The 18,447-nt window shown below is 46.6% G+C and overlaps 1 protein-coding gene across 1 annotated transcript; it reads right to left on the bottom strand.

Annotated features, from left to right (window-relative positions):
• Positions 1 to 1,587: 1,587 nt before the first annotated feature.
• On the bottom strand, positions 1,588 to 17,637 carry LOC117443672 (protein FAM53C). Its single transcript, XM_034079577.2, has 4 exons — positions 17,551 to 17,637; positions 16,789 to 16,846; positions 14,245 to 15,134; positions 1,588 to 6,989 (listed from the first exon to the last, which is right to left on the bottom strand). Exons 2-4 carry the CDS (start codon positions 16,793 to 16,795, stop codon positions 6,681 to 6,683), a joined length of 1,206 nt encoding a protein of 401 aa, XP_033935468.1. The 5' UTR covers positions 16,796 to 16,846; positions 17,551 to 17,637; the 3' UTR covers positions 1,588 to 6,680.
• Between the last annotated feature and the right edge of the window lie 810 nt (positions 17,638 to 18,447).

Below are 18,447 nucleotides of genomic sequence, written 5' to 3'. Positions count from 1 at the left end.
CTCTGTAGTTCAGATAACTCTCCTCCGTAGTTCAGATAACTCTCCTCCGTAGTTCAGATAACTCTCCTCCGTAGTTCAGATAGCTCTCTCTGTAGTTCAGATAACTCTCCTCTGTAGTTCAGATAGCTCTCTCTGTAGTTCAGATAACTCTCCTCTGTAGTTCAGATAACTCTCTCTGTAGTTCAGATAACTCTCTCTGTAGTTCAGATAACTCCCTCTGTAGTTCAGATAACTCTCTGTAGTTCAGATAACTCTCCTCTGTAGTTCAGATAACTCTCCTCTGTAGTTCAGATAACTCTCTCTGTAGTTCAGATAACTCTCTCTGTAGTTCAGATAACTCTCCTCTGTAGTTCAGATAACTCTCCTCTGTAGTTCAGATAACTCTCTGTAGTTCAGATAACTCTCCTCCGTAGTTCAGATCACTCTCCTCTGTAGTTCAGATAGCTCTCTCTGTAGTTCAGATAACTCTCCTCTGTAGTTCAGATAACTCTCCTCTGTAGTTCAGATAGCTCTCTCTGTAGTTCAGATAACTCTCCTCTGTAGTTCAGATAACTCTCTCTGTAGTTCAGATAACTCCCTCTGTAGTTCAGATAACTCTCTGTAGTTCAGATAACTCTCCTCTGTAGTTCAGATAACTCTCCTCTGTAGTTCAGATAACTCTCTCTGTAGTTCAGATAACTCTCTCTGTAGTTCAGATAACTCTCTCTGTAGTTCAGATAACTCCCTCTGTAGTTCAGATAACTCTCTGTAGTTCAGATAACTCTCCTCTGTAGTTCAGATAACTCTCCTCTGTAGTTCAGATAACTCACCTCTGTAGTTCATCCGTTTGTTTCTGAACGAAAGGTAGATTTTGAAACCGTTGTTATGAATAAAATCTCACTGTTCAATAAAACACGTGTCTCTGATCTCATTTACATTAAAGTGTGACGTTTCTTATATTTGACTTTTTGTTGAGTTTGACTTTCTCATAAACTGAAGATGTATTCTAATTAGCACATGTAAACTCTCTTTTAGTCTGTTATGGTGTTAGTGCATGTAAATGGTCTGCAAAGACTACAATCCTTTTGTTTCTTCTCATCCAATCGTATTGGATTTTAAAATAATATTTTTGTTCTGAATTGCAACTTTATTCTTGTAGTTTTTTGTAATAACATATATTTTTGTTCTCATTTTGTTTTAACTTCTTAAAGTGAAGTTCAAGTTTTCACATTTTCTCTACATGTCTTACATAGTCCCTTTTTTAAACCACAATATTACTTTTGGAATACATTTGCTTTATTCACTTAAATCTGAATTATTCTCACAACATTTTCACTCAAAAAATGCAACTGAGTTTGCATATCTTTAAAAAAAAAGTCAAATAAAGTTTCTTTATTGCCATATTATTATTATTATCTTTGTTGTAAAATGTTACTGTTTGTGTAAATTATTTACTATTATTCAAACATTTGCAACAATATTCCACCCTTTCTTACCTGCTGTGAATAATAGTCTCCTAATCTCCTGCTATTGATCTAAACAACCTTTAATCCAAACTGATGGAAATAAACACAGGACACAGTTTTCCCCTTTCTTTGTAAAATAATTCTCAATAAACTTAATTTATTCACAAACTGCTTTTTCAAATTGCCATGTTGTCATTGTTCTTCTTTTTTTTTTAAATCACATACAATAAAAAACATTTCTAAAAGACAAGAGAAGCCGAGTCTCTCCGCTAACTTTGTACAACCCCGATCCTCCGCTAACGTCCGGAAGCTTCTATTTTTTATTTTCTCACGATGCGTTTTATCGCCGACTCGTCGTCGCGCTCAGACATCAGATTAGAAATATTAAGAAAGAACAGCAGAACATAAAGAACAGAGGGACTAAAAACAGCTACAGTAAACTCCTCCTCTCCGATCACCTCGTTCCTTTTTTAACGTTTTAATTTACAGAATAATATGTTCAGTAAGGCTGCGTGATGGAGCGATGGAAACAAACAGACCCATGAAACCAGGAGCGAGTGTGTGTGTGTGTGTGTGTTACAGGGAGGCATTGATCGTTTTTTCAGCCAGCTTGAGATGTAAACCTAACGCTGTGTTTAACGGGCTCTGATTGGCTAGTACTTGTTTTCATTACCTCATTTAGCGGGTGGCTAGTTAGCTAGATTCCACCATGCTGTCATGCTACACTGGTTTAAGAAAAATGTAAAAACACCACATGAACGTCCGGCTCGGTCTGTTACTGAGGTTTAGCTGTGGATTTAAATTACTGCTAACGATAGCCATTAGCCTTTCAATTAGCTTGAGAAGTGCATATGCTGAAAGCTAGCGTTATTTGCTAGCATGCCGGCTATAAAGAATTCTGTTTAGGCTTAAGTGCTGTGAATAGTCTGTTATTGTGAGAAATACAGTATTAACTATAATAAACATTTGTGAATTTGATTTTACATGCAATGTGTATGCTAGCAATTAGCATTAGCGATTAACATGGGCGATTCACAAGTTAGCTAACTTGAAAGGGTAATTCGTTCTTAATGTAACCTGTTTTTTAGTGTTGATTGTATTTTAAACTGCGTTCAAGATATGAATAATACGTAAGTGCACGTAGTTTTATCTAAAGGTGGCTGAAAAAAACATTAATGCTATGGGGATGCTGTGTTTGTATATGTGTGTTACGGGGACATTGTGTTTGTATATGTTTGTTACGGGGACATTGTGTTTGTATATGTGTGTTACGGGGACATTGTGTTTGTATATGTTTGTTACGGGGACATTGTGTTTGTATATGTTTGTTACGTGGACATTGTGTTTGTAAGTGTGTTACGGGGACATTGTGTTTGTATATATGTGTTACGGGGACATTGTGTTTGTATGTTTGTTACGGGGACATTGTGTTTGTATATATGTGTTACGGGGACATTGTGTTTATATGTGTGTTACTTCGATGATGTGTTTGTATATGTGTGTTATGGGGACATTGTGTTTGTATGTGTGTTACGGGGACATTGTGTTTATATGTGTGTTACTTGGATGATGTGTTTGTATGTGTGTGTTATGGGGACATTATGTTTGTATGTTTGTTACAGGGACATTATGTTTGTATGTGTGTGTTACAGGGACATTGTGTTTGTATGTGTGTTACGGGGACATTGTGTTTGTATATGTGTGTTACAGGGACATTGTGTTTGTATGTTTGTTACGGGGACATTGTGTTTATATATGTGTGTTACAGGGACATTGTGTTTGTATGTTTGTTACGGGGACATTGTGTTTATATATGTGTGTTACAGGGACATTGTGTTTGTATGTTTGTTACAGGGACATTGTGTTTGTATGTTTGTTACGGGGACATTGTGTTTATATATGTGTGTTACAGGGACATTGTGTTTGTATGTTTGTTACGGGGACATTGTGTTTGTATGTTTGTTACAGGGACATTGTGTTTGTATATGTGTGTTACAGGGACATTGTGTTTATATATGTGTTACGGGGACATTGTGTTTGTATATGTGTGTTACAGGGACATTGTGTTTGTATGTTTGTTACAGGGACATTGTGTTTATATATGTGTTACGGGGACATTGTGTTTGTATATGTGTGTTACAGGGACATTGTGTTTGTATGTTTGTTACGGGGACATTGTGTTTATATATGTGTTACGGGGACATTGTGTTTGTATATGTGTGTTACAGGGACATTGTGTTTGTATGTTTGTTACGGGGACATTGTGTTTATATATGTGTTACGGGGACATTGTGTTTGTATATGTGTGTTACAGGGACATTGTGTTTATATATGTGTTACGGGGACATTGTGTTTGTATATGTGTTACGGGGACATTGTGTTTGTATATGTGTGTTACAGGGACATTGTGTTTGTATGTTTGTTACAGGGACATTGTGTTTGTATGTTTGTTACAGGGACATTGTGTTTGTATGTTTGTTACAGGGACATTGTGTTTGTATATGTGTTACGGGGACATTGTGTTTATATATGTGTGTTACAGGGACATTGTGTTTGTATGTTTGTTACGGGGATGCTGTGTTTGTATGTGTGTTACAGGGACATTGTGTTTGTATATGTGTGTTATGGGGAAGCTGTGTTTGTATGTGTGTTACGGGGATGCTGTGTTTGTATATGTGTTACGGGGATGCTGTGTTTGTATGTGTGTTACAGGGACATTGTGTTTGTATATGTGTGTTATGGGGAAGCTGTGTTTGTATATGTGTGTTATGGGGAAGCTGTGTTTGTATGTGTGTTACGGGGATGCTGTGTTTGTATATGTGTGTTACGGGGACATTCCTGGAAAACATTGCAGTTTTTATTTTTCATTCCTAAATGTTTTGTAGATTTGTGTGAACTGAGCCTCAAGTTATCATTTCTTATTTTCAGCACGTGATGCTAACAGGTAGCACGTGATGCTAACAGGTAGCACGTGATGCTAACAGGTAGCACGGGACGCCAACAGGTAGCACGTGATGCTAACAGGTAGCACGGGACGCCAACAGGTAGCATGTGATGCTAACAGGTAGCACGGGACGCCAACAGGTAGCATGTGACACTAACAGGTTAGTTCTTAGTAAACGTTGACCTCACCTTAAAAAGAGTTTCTCTAAATGTTGAACTGCTCCCTTTAACAGTGAGGATGTTTTTCAGTTCAAAAATACTTCCTTTTTTTTGTACATTTCCCCCCCACTCACCGATGTGACGCTGACATTAGATGGAGAAGAAGAAGAAACAGAAAACAATCTTACAAAGTGACGTCGCTGCCGTTCAAACTAAACATCTGTAAATGTAACAGTAAAGTCGCCACGATTATAAATAAATGACGACGATCCGTCACAGCCGAAATTAATTTACCCTTTAGGTGCATTCAGGGACAATTGGACATCTGAGACTTTCAAACATGATCCATTTGTTGTTCAAATTATGTTTCTTTTTACTTTTTCTTCTGGGGTTTCAGTCTCCTAACCTTTTTATTTTCCAGCAGCTGACCATCGACTCTCCGATGTTGAGAGTGTCCTTGAATGCATCACGTTGTGTTTAGTGTCAGCTGGAAAAAACACTTTCCAGATTTAGGAACACGCGGGAATTATTTTTCATTTAGGAGATGTTTTTATTATGAATTAATCAGCAGGTCATTTTTAATAATCCAAAACTTGTATGTCTATGAAACGGCCGTTACATCTTCTTTAATGATATTGTTTTACCAGAAGCCCAACCAACCAAATAAGGGCTTCATTTGAAGAAAATCACAAATGATTTCACAAATCTGCTCGAAAAAGGCCTAAAACCATGAATCAATACATCGTGTACAGGTGACTGATTGGACTGGAGTAGATCCCCCACTAACACACCTGTTGAAAAGGTAAATGAACCGGCTGTTACGATCATCTCTCTGCAGGTCGGGGGGGTATCAGCAGGAATGTGATTCTCAGTAGAAAAACATGTAAATAACTTCAGTGCAGCTCGGAGACCTTTGACGTGCATTTTGTTCTTTTTCAGGGGAAAAACAAATCAGAAATCACATCTGGAGTCAAATCACAGCAGAGTCCAGATTAAACCCAGGGGACACAAACTATAAAAGATCTGAAGTCTTCTGCAAATTCAAACTGAATGATCGGCCTGTCAAATATATTAAAAATTATATAAATAAGATATAAAAAATGTTGTGATGTAAGTTATCACTTCAAGTACTAGCAGTGAAAATAAATATGACGCCGTGATCTGAAATAAATCAATTAATAATCACCAAAGATATCATAACGAGAAATTAATAAATATAAAAATAAATATCTGGATTTAATCTGGACACAAGTCACATGACCACCACACGCACACACACACACACACTCACACACACACACACACACACACACACACACACACACACACACACACACACACACACACACACACACACACACACACACACACACACAGTGAGTGGATGAACAGGAATGTGTGAACACTCAGGTGAACGACAGCATCAGTGGCTGCCTGCAGTCTGAGGGCCGACACCACGCCCAGTGTGTGTGTGTGTGTGTGTGTGTGTGTGTGTGTGTGTTTGTTTGTGTGTGTGTGTTTGATGGCAGGTGGCGCCTCCTCAGACTGAAGTGTGTTACTGAGACTCAGCAGCTGCATGTTGGAAGACACCGGGACGCCCAGACCAGGCTACCTGCATGCTAACGCTACACGCTAAATGCTAACAATGCACGCTAACGCTACACGCTAAACATGCACGCTAACGCTGCAGGTTAACGCTGTGGACTAACGCTACACGCTAACGCTACACGCTAACAATGCACGCTAACGCTGCAGGCTAACGCCACACGCTAACAATGCATGCTAACAATGCACTCTAACGCTACACGCTAACAATGCACGCTAACGCTGCAGGCTAACGCCACACGCTAACAATGCATGCTAACAATGCACGCTAACGCTACACGCTAACACTCCAGGTGTCTGCAGGTCCTCCCGGAGTTACTGTTGAAACCTCTCTTCTCGCGGCAGCTTCACATCATCACTGTCGTCCTGTTTCCCCCCGGCTCATCCAATGAGAGGAGGCGTTGTTCCTGAGAGCCTTGCTGATTGGTGGCAAGGAGACGATGAAGAAGGGGAGGGGGTGGGGGAGGGGCTTAAACAAAAAAACAAATAAAAAAACAGAGAGAGAGACAGCCTTCATTTACAAACGCCTCAGTTTTCCTCTATCAAGTTCAGGTCCAGTTCTGTACAGTCTCTCTCGAAGACGTTCTGCTGCTGCTGCGCCGCCGCCGCCTCCTCCTCTTCATCACCATCGTCTTCCTCCTCTTCCTCCTCGTCTTCACGGCACTCCTCTTCGTCGCTTTCGCTCAGCGGCCCGATGCTGTTGCGTCCCAGACACTCGGCCGGAGAGCAGGAGCGTCTGAAGTCTCCGAGGAACGACTCCATGCCGGCGGAGAGGTCCACGCCGCAGAGCAGCCGGCCGCCACATCGGTCCAGAGCCTGAGGGTCCATACTGCGAGTCTGAGGGGGAGCAGAGACACATCAACAAACAACAACAACAACAACAACAACAACAACAACAACAACAAACTAGCCACAAAAACCTAGTAACCATTACTCTTGTATGTTTTATTCCCAACAAAAAAAGGAGGAGCAGGGGGTCCATCAGAGACAACTTGTGAGACAACCACAACAAACAATAACAACAACAACAACAACAAATGAGATAAATAAAGATACAGCTAGTAAACAACTACAACCACACCCTGAACTGCTGAGGCCTGTCCTACGAAGCCGGATGTTCTCTTAGCGGCTAACTTCAGAGTGACTCTGGTCTCCGGTCCTACGAAGCTGGTTCTCTTTTTAGCGGGCTAGATCTCCATAGTAACTGATGCTGAGCGGCGAGCCTGCTCCGGAGCAGGATAGGTTCCAGGCTAAGAGCTCAACTCAGTGAAAGCACCGCCTGCTGACCAATCAGAGCTCAGTGTGCGGAGTTCAAAGCGATCAAGTCATATCACAGGAGAAAGGAAAGACGGCAGAAATCAGCGTCTGTGTGAACGTGAACATCACCTCCATCTCCAGAGCAGTCTGACTGTTAGAACATCAGCGTTAAGAAAGCTCTTAGATATCTGCCTCAGCATCAGAACCCGGATCAGAGTACACTGAGTCCAGTCAGCATCAGAACCCGGATCAGAGTACACTGAGTCCAGTCAGCATCAGAACCCGGATCAGAGTACACTAAGTCCAGTCAGCATCAGTACCCGGATCAGAGTACACTAAGTCCAGTCAGCATCAGTACCCGGATCAGAGTACACTGAGTCCAGTCAGCATCAGTACCCGGATCAGAGTACACTGAGTCCAGTCAGCATCAGTACCCGGATCAGAGTACACTAAGTCCAGTCAGCATCAGTACCCGGATCAGAGTACACTGAGTCCAGTCAGCATCAGTACCCGGATCAGAGTACACTAAGTCCAGTCAGCATCAGTACCCGGATCAGAGTACACTGAGTCCAGTCAGCATCAGTACCCGGATCAGAGTACACTAAGTCCAGTCAGCATCAGTACCCGGATCAGAGTACACTGAGTCCAGTCAGCATCAGAACCCGGATCAGAGTACACTAAGTCCAGTCAGCATCAGTACCCGGATCAGAGTACACTAAGTCCAGTCAGCATCAGTACCCGGATCAGAGTACACTGAGTCCAGTCAGCATCAGTACCCGGATCAGAGTACACTAAGTCCAGTCAGCATCAGTACCCGGATCAGAGTACACTGAGTCCAGTCAGCATCAGTACCCGGATCAGAGTACACTAAGTCCAGTCAGCATCAGTACCCGGATCAGAGTACACTGAGTCCAGTCAGCATCAGTACCCGGATCAGAGTACACTGAGTCCAGTCAGCATCAGTACCCGGATCAGAGTACACTAAGTCCAGTCAGCATCAGTAACCCGGATCAGAGTACACTAAGTCCAGTCAGCATCAGTACCCGGATCAGAGTACACTGAGTCCAGTCAGCATCAGTACCCGGATCAGAGTACACTGAGTCCAGTCAGCATCAGGACCCGGATCAGAGTACACTAAGTCCAGTCAGCATCAGAACCCGGATCAGAGTACACTAAGTCCAGTCAGCATCAGTACCCGGATCAGAGTACACTGAGTCCAGTCAGCATCAGTACCCGGATCAGAGTACACTAAGTCCAGTCAGCATCAGTACCCGGATCAGAGTACACTAAGTCCAGTCAGCATCAGTACCCGGATCAGAGTACACTAAGTCCAGTCAGCATCAGTACCCGGATCAGAGTACACTAAGTCCAGTCAGCATCAGTACCCGGATCAGAGTACACTAAGTCCAGTCAGCATCAGCACCCGGATCAGAGTACACTAAGTCCAGTCAGCATCAGTACCCGGATCAGAGTACACTAAGTCCAGTCAGCATCAGTACCCGGATCAGAGTACACTAAGTCCAGTCAGCATCAGTACCCGGATCAGAGTACACTAAGTCCAGTCAGCATCAGTACCCGGATCAGAGTACACTAAGTCCAGTCAGCATCAGTACCCGGATCAGAGTACACTAAGTCCAGTCAGCATCAGTAACCCGGATCAGAGTACACTAAGTCCAGTCAGCATCAGAACCCGGATCAGAGTACACTGAGTCCAGTCAGCATCAGTACCCGGATCAGAGTACACTAAGTCCAGTCAGCATCAGTACCCGGATCAGAGTACACTGAGTCCAGTCAGCATCAGTACCCGGATCAGAGTACACTGAGTCCAGTCAGCATCAGTACCCGGATCAGAGTACACTGAGTCCAGTCAGCATCAGTACCCGGATCAGAGTACACTAAGTCCAGTCAGCATCAGTACCCGGATCAGAGTACACTGAGTCCAGTCAGCATCAGTACCCGGATCAGAGTACACTGAGTCCAGTCAGCATCAGTACCCGGATCAGAGTACACTAAGTCCAGTCAGCATCAGAACCCGGATCAGAGTACACTAAGTCCAGTCAGCATCAGTACCCGGATCAGAGTACACTGAGTCCAGTCAGCATCAGTACCCGGATCAGAGTACACTGAGTCCAGTCAGCATCAGGACCCGGATCAGAGTACACTAAGTCCAGTCAGCATCAGAACCCGGATCAGAGTACACTAAGTCCAGTCAGCATCAGAACCCGGATCAGAGTACACTAAGTCCAGTCAGCATCAGTACCCGGATCAGAGTACACTGAGTCCAGTCAGCATCAGAACCCGGATCAGAGTACACTGAGTCCAGTCAGCATCAGTACCCGGATCAGAGTACACTAAGTCCAGTCAGCATCAGAACCCGGATCAGAGTACACTAAGTCCAGTCAGCATCAGTACCCGGATCAGAGTACACTAAGTCCAGTCAGCATCAGTACCCGGATCAGAGTACACTAAGTCCAGTCAGCATCAGTACCCGGATCAGAGTACACTAAGTCCAGTCAGCATCAGAACCCGGATCAGAGTACACTAAGTCCAGTCAGCATCAGTACCCGGATCAGAGTACACTAAGTCCAGTCAGCATCAGAACCCGGATCAGAGTACACTAAGTCCAGTCAGCATCAGTACCCGGATCAGAGTACACTAAGTCCAGTCAGCATCAGTACCCGGATCAGAGTACACTAAGTCCAGTCAGCATCAGTACCCGGATCAGAGTACACTAAGTCCAGTCAGCATCAGTAACCCGGATCAGAGTACACTAAGTCCAGTCAGCATCAGAACCCGGATCAGAGTACACTAAGTCCAGTCAGCATCAGAACCCGGATCAGAGTACACTAAGTCCAGTCAGCATCAGTACCCGGATCAGAGTACACTAAGTCCAGTCAGCATCAGTACCCGGATCAGAGTACACTAAGTCCAGTCAGCATCAGTACCCGGATCAGAGTACACTAAGTCCAGTCAGCATCAGTACCCGGATCAGAGTACACTAAGTCCAGTCAGCATCAGAACCCGGATCAGAGTACACTAAGTCCAGTCAGCATCAGAACCCGGATCAGAGTACACTAAGTCCAGTCAGCATCAGTACCCGGATCAGAGTACACTAAGTCCAGTCAGCATCAGAACCCGGATCAGAGTACACTAAGTCCAGTCAGCATCAGTACCCGGATCAGAGTACACTAAGTCCAGTCAGCATCAGTACCCGGATCAGAGTACACTAAGTCCAGTCAGCATCAGTACCCGGATCAGAGTACACTAAGTCCAGTCAGCATCAGAACCCGGATCAGAGTACACTAAGTCCAGTCAGCATCAGAACCCGGATCAGAGTACACTAAGTCCAGTCAGCATCAGTAACCCGGATCAGAGTACACTAAGTCCAGTCAGCATCAGTACCCGGATCAGAGTACACTAAGTCCAGTCAGCATCAGTACCCGGATCAGAGTACACTAAGTCCAGTCAGCATCAGTACCCGGATCAGAGTACACTAAGTCCAGTCAGCATCAGAACCCGGATCAGAGTACACTAAGTCCAGTCAGCATCAGTACCCGGATCAGAGTACACTAAGTCCAGTCAGCATCAGTACCCGGATCAGAGTACACTAAGTCCAGTCAGCATCAGAACCCGGATCAGAGTACACTAAGTCCAGTCAGCATCAGTAACCCGGATCAGAGTACACTAAGTCCAGTCAGCATCAGAACCCGGATCAGAGTACACTAAGTCCAGTCAGCATCAGTACCCGGATCAGAGTACACTAAGTCCAGTCAGCATCAGTACCCGGATCAGAGTACACTAAGTCCAGTCAGCATCAGGACCCGGATCAGAGTACACTAAGTCCAGTCAGCATCAGTACCCGGATCAGAGTACACTAAGTCCAGTCAGCATCAGAACCCGGATCAGAGTACACTAAGTCCAGTCAGCATCAGAACCCGGATCAGAGTACACTAAGTCCAGTCAGCATCAGAACCCGGATCAGAGTACACTAAGTCCAGTCAGCATCAGTACCCGGATCAGAGTACACTAAGTCCAGTCAGCATCAGTACCCGGATCAGAGTACACTAAGTCCAGTCAGCATCAGGACCCGGATCAGAGTACACTAAGTCCAGTCAGCATCAGGACCCGGATCAGAGTACACTAAGTCCAGTCAGCATCAGAACCCGGATCAGAGTACACTAAGTCCAGTCAGCATCAGTACCCGGATCAGAGTACACTAAGTCCAGTCAGCATCAGGACCCGGATCAGAGTACACTAAGTCCAGTCAGCATCAGTACCCGGATCAGAGTACACTAAGTCCAGTCAGCATCAGGACCCGGATCAGAGTACACTAAGTCCAGTCAGCATCAGTACCCGGATCAGAGTACACTAAGTCCAGTCAGCATCAGAACCCGGATCAGAGTACACTAAGTCCAGTCAGCATCAGTACCCGGATCAGAGTACACTAAGTCCAGTCAGCATCAGTACCCGGATCAGAGTACACTAAGTCCAGTCAGCATCAGTACCCGGATCAGAGTACACTAAGTCCAGTCAGCATCAGTACCCGGATCAGAGTACACTAAGTCCAGTCAGCATCAGTACCCGGATCAGAGTACACTAAGTCCAGTCAGCATCAGTACCCGGATCAGAGTACACTAAGTCCAGTCAGCATCAGTACCCGGATCAGAGTACACTAAGTCCAGTCAGCATCAGTACCCGGATCAGAGTACACTAAGTCCAGTCAGCATCAGTACCCGGATCAGAGTACACTAAGTCCAGTCAGCATCAGTACCCGGATCAGAGTACACTAAGTCCAGTCAGCATCAGTACCCGGATCAGAGTACACTGAGTCCAGTCAGCATCAGTACCCGGATCAGAGTACACTGAGTCCAGTCAGCATCAGTACCCGGATCAGAGTACACTAAGTCCAGTCAGCATCAGTACCCGGATCAGAGTACACTAAGTCCAGTCAGCATCAGTACCCGGATCAGAGTACACTAAGTCCAGTCAGCATCAATACCCGGATCAGAGTACACTAAGTCCAGTCAGCATCAGTACCCGGATCAGAGTACACTAAGTCCAGTCAGCATCAGTACCCGGATCAGAGTACACTAAGTCCAGTCAGCATCAGTACCCGGATCAGAGTACACTAAGTCCAGTCAGCATCAGTACCCGGATCAGAGTACACTGAGTCCAGTCAGCATCAGTACCCGGATCAGAGTACACTAAGTCCAGTCAGCATCAGTACCCGGATCAGAGTACACTAAGTCCAGTCAGCATCAGTACCCGGATCAGAGTACACTAAGTCCAGTCAGCATCAGTACCCGGATCAGAGTACACTAAGTCCAGTCAGCATCAGTACCCGGATCAGAGTACACTAAGTCCAGTCAGCATCAGTACCCGGATCAGAGTACACTAAGTCCAGTCAGCATCAGTACCCGGATCAGAGTACACTAAGTCCAGTCAGCATCAGAACCCGGATCAGAGTACACTAAGTCCAGTCAGCATCAGTACCCGGATCAGAGTACACTGAGTCCAGTCAGCATCAGTACCCGGATCAGAGTACACTAAGTCCAGTCAGCATCAGTACCCGGATCAGAGTACACTAAGTCCAGTCAGCATCAGTACCCGGATCAGAGTACACTGAGTCCAGTCAGCATCAGTACCCGGATCAGAGTACACTGAGTCCAGTCAGCATCAGTACCCGGATCAGAGTACACTGAGTCCAGTCCACATCAGTACCCGGATCAGAGTACACTAAGTCCAGTCCACATCAGTACCCGGATCAGAGCACACTGAGTCCAGTCAGCATCAGAACCCGGATCAGAGCACACTGAGTCCAGTCAGCATCAGAACCCGGATCAGAGTACACTAAGTCCAGTCCACATCAGTACCCGGATCAGAGTACACTGAGTCCAGTCCACATCAGTACCCGGATCAGAGCACACTGAGTCCAGTCAGCATCAGAACCCGGATCAGAGTACACTGAGTCCAGTCCAGCATCAGTACCCGGATCAGAGTACACTAAGTCCAGTCAGCATCAGTACCCGGATCAGAGTACACTAAGTCCAGTCAGCATCAGTACCCGGATCAGAGTACACTAAGTCCAGTCCGCGGCACATCACTTCCTGATGTATCACATGTCTCCTGATCCGAGTCCCTGAGCGTGTCTGGCCGTGCAGCACTCTCAGCGCCACAGACTGGATGAAGCATTATGTCAGCAACACGTTGAGTTGAGGAAACTCTGGGTCAGAGGTGGTGAGAGTCAGACGGTGTGTTAGACGGCCGTGACATCATGAACCTGCTGATGGACGCATTCCAACACTCGCTCTGCTCCAGCTGTGTTCACCTTGCAGCTGCAGCTCTGAGGCTTTGATCCTGATCAAGGGTCTGAGTCATGTTTAAAGTTTAACTTCTTCATGTGTCTGATATTAGAGTTCACTTTTCATTCAGGAAGTATGACGCTGCGCTGTCAGTAGCTTCTCCATGTCTGTGATTGGTCACATGTTGCTAGCCCCGCCCCTTTCATGTGAACACGCTCTCAGCCGGACGGAGAAACCCTGGCTTGAGTTACCGAGTTGATAACCCGAGTCGTAGGACGCTTTTTTGTTGTATTTGTTTTGTTTTAATGTTCTGTATTTTAAATTGTTTTATTTAAGTATCCCAGTAATGACTGTTGCTTGTTTTAAATGTATTGTATTTACTTGTTTAAAATGAAATGTGTTTTAGGTTGACTTTTAAAATCTGTCCAGGGACTACAGATGAAAAATAGCCTCTTGGCTAACTCTGGCACGTTTACAGAAATGTTCATTAATGTGCACTGTCCCTGTTAAATAAATGAATAAATAAATAGTACCTGTGTCATCTTGGTGAAGTCCAGCAGGGGGCGTGCGGGGGGGCGCTCTGGGTCGCGGCGCCTCTTTAGCCCGGGTTTGAGCAGCAGGAGGTCGCAGGGCTGTGAGTGGCAGCGAGGCAAGGGGGGGGGCAGGGAGCGCCTCAGGGAGGACGGGGTGCTGCATGCCGAGGAGGGGGAGGCGCCCATTAGAGCCCCGCCCCCTCCGGCTGTCACACTGGGGGGGCGTGGCCTAATCGGAGGGGGGTGTGGCGGCAAAAAGGACGAAGTGGACGACGACGCCCCCCCTAAAGAGTCTCTGATCAGCACCGGGGAGAGGGAGAAACGCCTCTGAGGGGGAGGGGGCGGGATCAAAGGGGAGGGGGAGGAGCTACAGGATGACGGGAAGAAGCAGCAACAGGCTCCGCCCCCTGACGCCGCTTCACTGGGGTCCCACGGGAAGCTCCATGGCAACGGGCTGTCCGGAGATAACGCCAGACTGAAGAAGGTGGGCGAAGACGAGGAGTGAAGGGACGAATTCAGGGAGGAGCTTGGTGCGCGACAGGCTCCTCCCATTGATGAAGAGGCCCCTCCCCCTGACGAATAAGGCCCGCCCCCATGGCAGGGGGTCCTGCTGACGGGGGTCCAGACTCTCGAGGCGCTCGGTCTCCAGGTGTATCGACAGCGAGATAAATCCTCAGGTACTGAGAGGGAGCGACAGTGCCTTTTAGGGGGAGGGGGGGGCGGAGGGGGAGGAGCCAGAGGAGGAGGGGGAGGAGCCAGAGGGGGGGGGTCCAGGCGGGAGACGCCCTCCTGCAGGTGAGCATTGGGGCCGGGGGGGAAACTAGAGCTCAGTAACCCCCCCTGCAGGCCGGATTTAGAGGAGGGAGGGCAGAGCTGCCAGTAACTGCTCTCTGCAACATGAGAGAGGACAGATCACTGATTAAAGGAGGACAACAATTCATCATCATCATCATCATCATCATACATGTGACTTTATAGCGCTGTTCCGAATGCTCAAAGGGTTCAGGACTCATAATGCTGACTCAGGTCAGGGTTCAGGACTCATAATGCTGACTCAGGTCAGGGTTCAGGACTCATAATGCTGACTCAGGGTTCAGGACTCATAATGCTGACTCAGGGTTCAGGACTCATAATGCTGACTCATGTCAGGGTTTAGACTCATAATGCTGACTCAGGTCAGGGTTCAGGACTCATAATGCTGACTCAGGTCAGGGTTCAGGACTCATAATGCTGACTCAGGTCAGGGGTTAGGACTCATAATGCTGACTCATGTCAGGGTTTAGACTCATAATGCTGACTCAGGGTTCAGGACTCATAATGCTGACTCAGGTCAGGGTTCAGGACTCATAATGCTGACTCAGGGTTCAGGACTCATAATGCTGACTCATGTCAGGAGTCAGGACTCATAATGCTGACTCAGGTCAGGGTTCAGGACTCATAATGCTGACTCAGGTCAGGGTTCAGGACTCATAATGCTGACTCAGGTCAGGGGTCAGGACTCATAATGCTGACTCATGTCAGGGTTCAGGACTCATAATGCTGACTCAGGCTTCAGGACTCATAATGCTGACTCATGTCAGGGTTCAGGACTCATAATGCTGACTCAGGTCAGGGTTCAGGACTCATAATGCTGACTCAGGCTTCAGGACTCATAATGCTGACTCATGTCAGGGTTCAGGACTCATAATGCTGACTCAGGGTTCAGGACTCATAATGCTGACTCAGGGTTCAGGACTCATAATGCTGACTCAGGGTTCAGGACTCATAATGCTGACTCAGGTCAGGGTTCAGGACTCATAATGCTGACTCAGGGTTCAGGACTCATAATGCTGACTCAGGGTTCAGGACTCATAATGCTGACTCAGGGTTCAGGACTCATAATGCTGACTCAGGGGTCAGGACTCATAATGCTGACTCAGGGTTCAGGACTCATAATGCTGACTCAGGGTTCAGGACTCATAATGCTGACTCAGGGTTCAGGACTCATAATGCTGACTCAGGTCAGGGTTCAGGACTCATAATGCTGACTCAGGGTTCAGGACTCATAATGCTGACTCAGGTCAGGGTTCAGGACTCATAATGCTGACTCAGGGTTCAGGACTCATCATGATGACTCAGGGTTCAGGACTCATAATGCTGACTCAGGGTTCAGGACTCATAATGCTGACTCAGGGTTCAGGACTCATAATGCTGACTCAGGGTTCAGGACTCATAATGCTGACTCAGGGGTCAGGACTCATAATGCTGACTCAGGGTTCAGGACTCATAATGCTGACTCAGGCTTCAGGACTCAATGCTGACTCATGTCAGGGTTCAGGACTCATAATGCTGACTCAGGGTTCAGGACTCATAATGCTGACTCAGGGTTCAGGACTCATAATGCTGACTCAGGGTTCAGGACTCATAATGCTGACTCAGGTCAGGGTTCAGGACTCATAATGCTGACTCAGGGTTCAGGACTCATAATGCTGACTCAGGGGTCAGGACTCATAATGCTGACTCAGGGGTGAGGACTCATAATGCTGACTCATGCTGAACACTCACCAGGCATCAAGCCATCTGGGGTCCTGAGCTCTGCGAGGCTGTTGGGGTCCAGCAGGGACTGACACACAAACGCACTTCAGTTAAAATACAGATTCAAACACAGATCGTTACAATTACACTGAATAGAGCCTGAACGCATCATCATGCACACTGCAGGTGTGTGTGTGTGTGTGTGTGTGTGTGTGTGTGTGTGTGTGTGTGTGTGTGTGTGTGTGTGTGTGTGTGTGTGTGTGTGTGTGTGTGTGTGTGTGTGTGTGTGTGTGTGTGTGTGTGTGTGTTTCTGTGTTTGTGTGTGTGTGTGTGTGTGTTTGTGTGTGTTTGTGTGTGTGTGTGTGTGTGTGTGTGTGTGTGTGTGTTCGCTTGATGTTGCAGGTGTGTGTGTGCCGCAAGTATATATGTGTGTGTCTGTGTGTGTGTGATGCAGGTGTGTGTGTGTGTGTGTGAGACGCTGCATGTGTGTGTGATGCAGGTGTGTGTATGTGATGCTGCAGGTGTGTGTGTGTGTGTGTGTGTGTGTGTGTGTGTGTGTGTGTGTGTGTGTGTGTGTGTGTGTGAGTGTGTGTGTGTGTGTTTGTGTGTCTGCAGGAGTGTGTGTGGGTGTGTGTGTGTGTGTGACGCTGCATGTGTGTGTGATGCAGGTGTGTGTATGTGTCGCTGCAGGTGTGTGTGCGTATGTGTGTGAGTGTGTGTGTTTGTGTGTGTCGTGTGTCTCACCAGGTGTGTGTGTCTGCAGGTGTGTGTGTATGTGTGTGTGTGTCTCACCAGGTGTGAGTCCCCTGGCGGAGCAGGGTTTCCTTCCAGAGTCCTGCGTCGTCAGGCCCTCCCCCAGCAGAAAGACCACAGCATGGTGGTGGGAGGGGGGGGGGGAGGGAGAAGGGGGAGGGGGGGGGGAGGCCACGCCCCTTTGTGTCTGTGAGCTGAGACTCCGCCTCCTCCGTCACTCAGGGCCAGGTAGCCCCGCCCACTCTCAAAAACACATCCTCAGTCAGCTATTGCCCCCGGTAACACACCTGCAGAGGAAGCAGAGACATAAAATGTATTGTTTACATCCGGAACATGGTGACATCACTACGGAGAGGACTCTTTAAAGTAGAGACACTACATACTGATATACACCTGAACATCAGCAGGAGAGGACTCTTTAAAGTAGAGACACTACATACTGATATACACCTGAACATCAGCAGGAGAGGACTCTTTAAAGTAGAGACACTACATACTGATATACACCTGAATATCAGCAGGAGAGGACTCTTTAAAGTAGACCCTAACACCAGCAGGAGAGGACTCTTTAAAGTAGAGACACTACATACTGATATGCACCTGAATATCAGCAGGAGAGGACTCTTTAAAGTAGAGACACTACATACTGATATGCACCTGAATATCAGCAGGAGAGGACTCTTTAAAGTAGACCCTAACACCAGCAGGAGAGGACTCTTTAAAGTAGAGACACTACATACTGATATACACCTGAACATCAGCAGGAGAGGACTCTTTAAAGTAGACAAACCACATACTGATACACACCTGAACATCAGCAGGAGAGAACTCTTTAAAGTAGAGACACTACATACTGATATGCACCTGAATATCAGCAGGAGAGGACTCTTTAAAGTAGACCCTAACACCAGCAGGAGAGGACTCTTTAAAGTAGAG

This window comes from Pseudochaenichthys georgianus, unplaced genomic scaffold (genome assembly GCF_902827115.2).
Source record: "Pseudochaenichthys georgianus unplaced genomic scaffold, fPseGeo1.2 scaffold_654_arrow_ctg1, whole genome shotgun sequence".
Lineage (NCBI taxonomy): Eukaryota > Metazoa > Chordata > Actinopteri > Perciformes > Channichthyidae > Pseudochaenichthys > Pseudochaenichthys georgianus.
The sequence above is the reverse complement of the archived record's forward strand: the minus strand, read 5'-3'. Positions and strand labels throughout refer to the sequence as shown.

What these genes read in the sequence shown, in the direction of transcription:
- LOC117443672 (XM_034079577.2), bottom strand. An exon ending in ACTTCACCAAGATGACACAG is followed by an intron (nt 6,990 to 14,244) that starts GTACTATTTATT and finishes GCTCCCCCTCAG; the next exon opens with ACTCGCAGTATGGACCCTCA.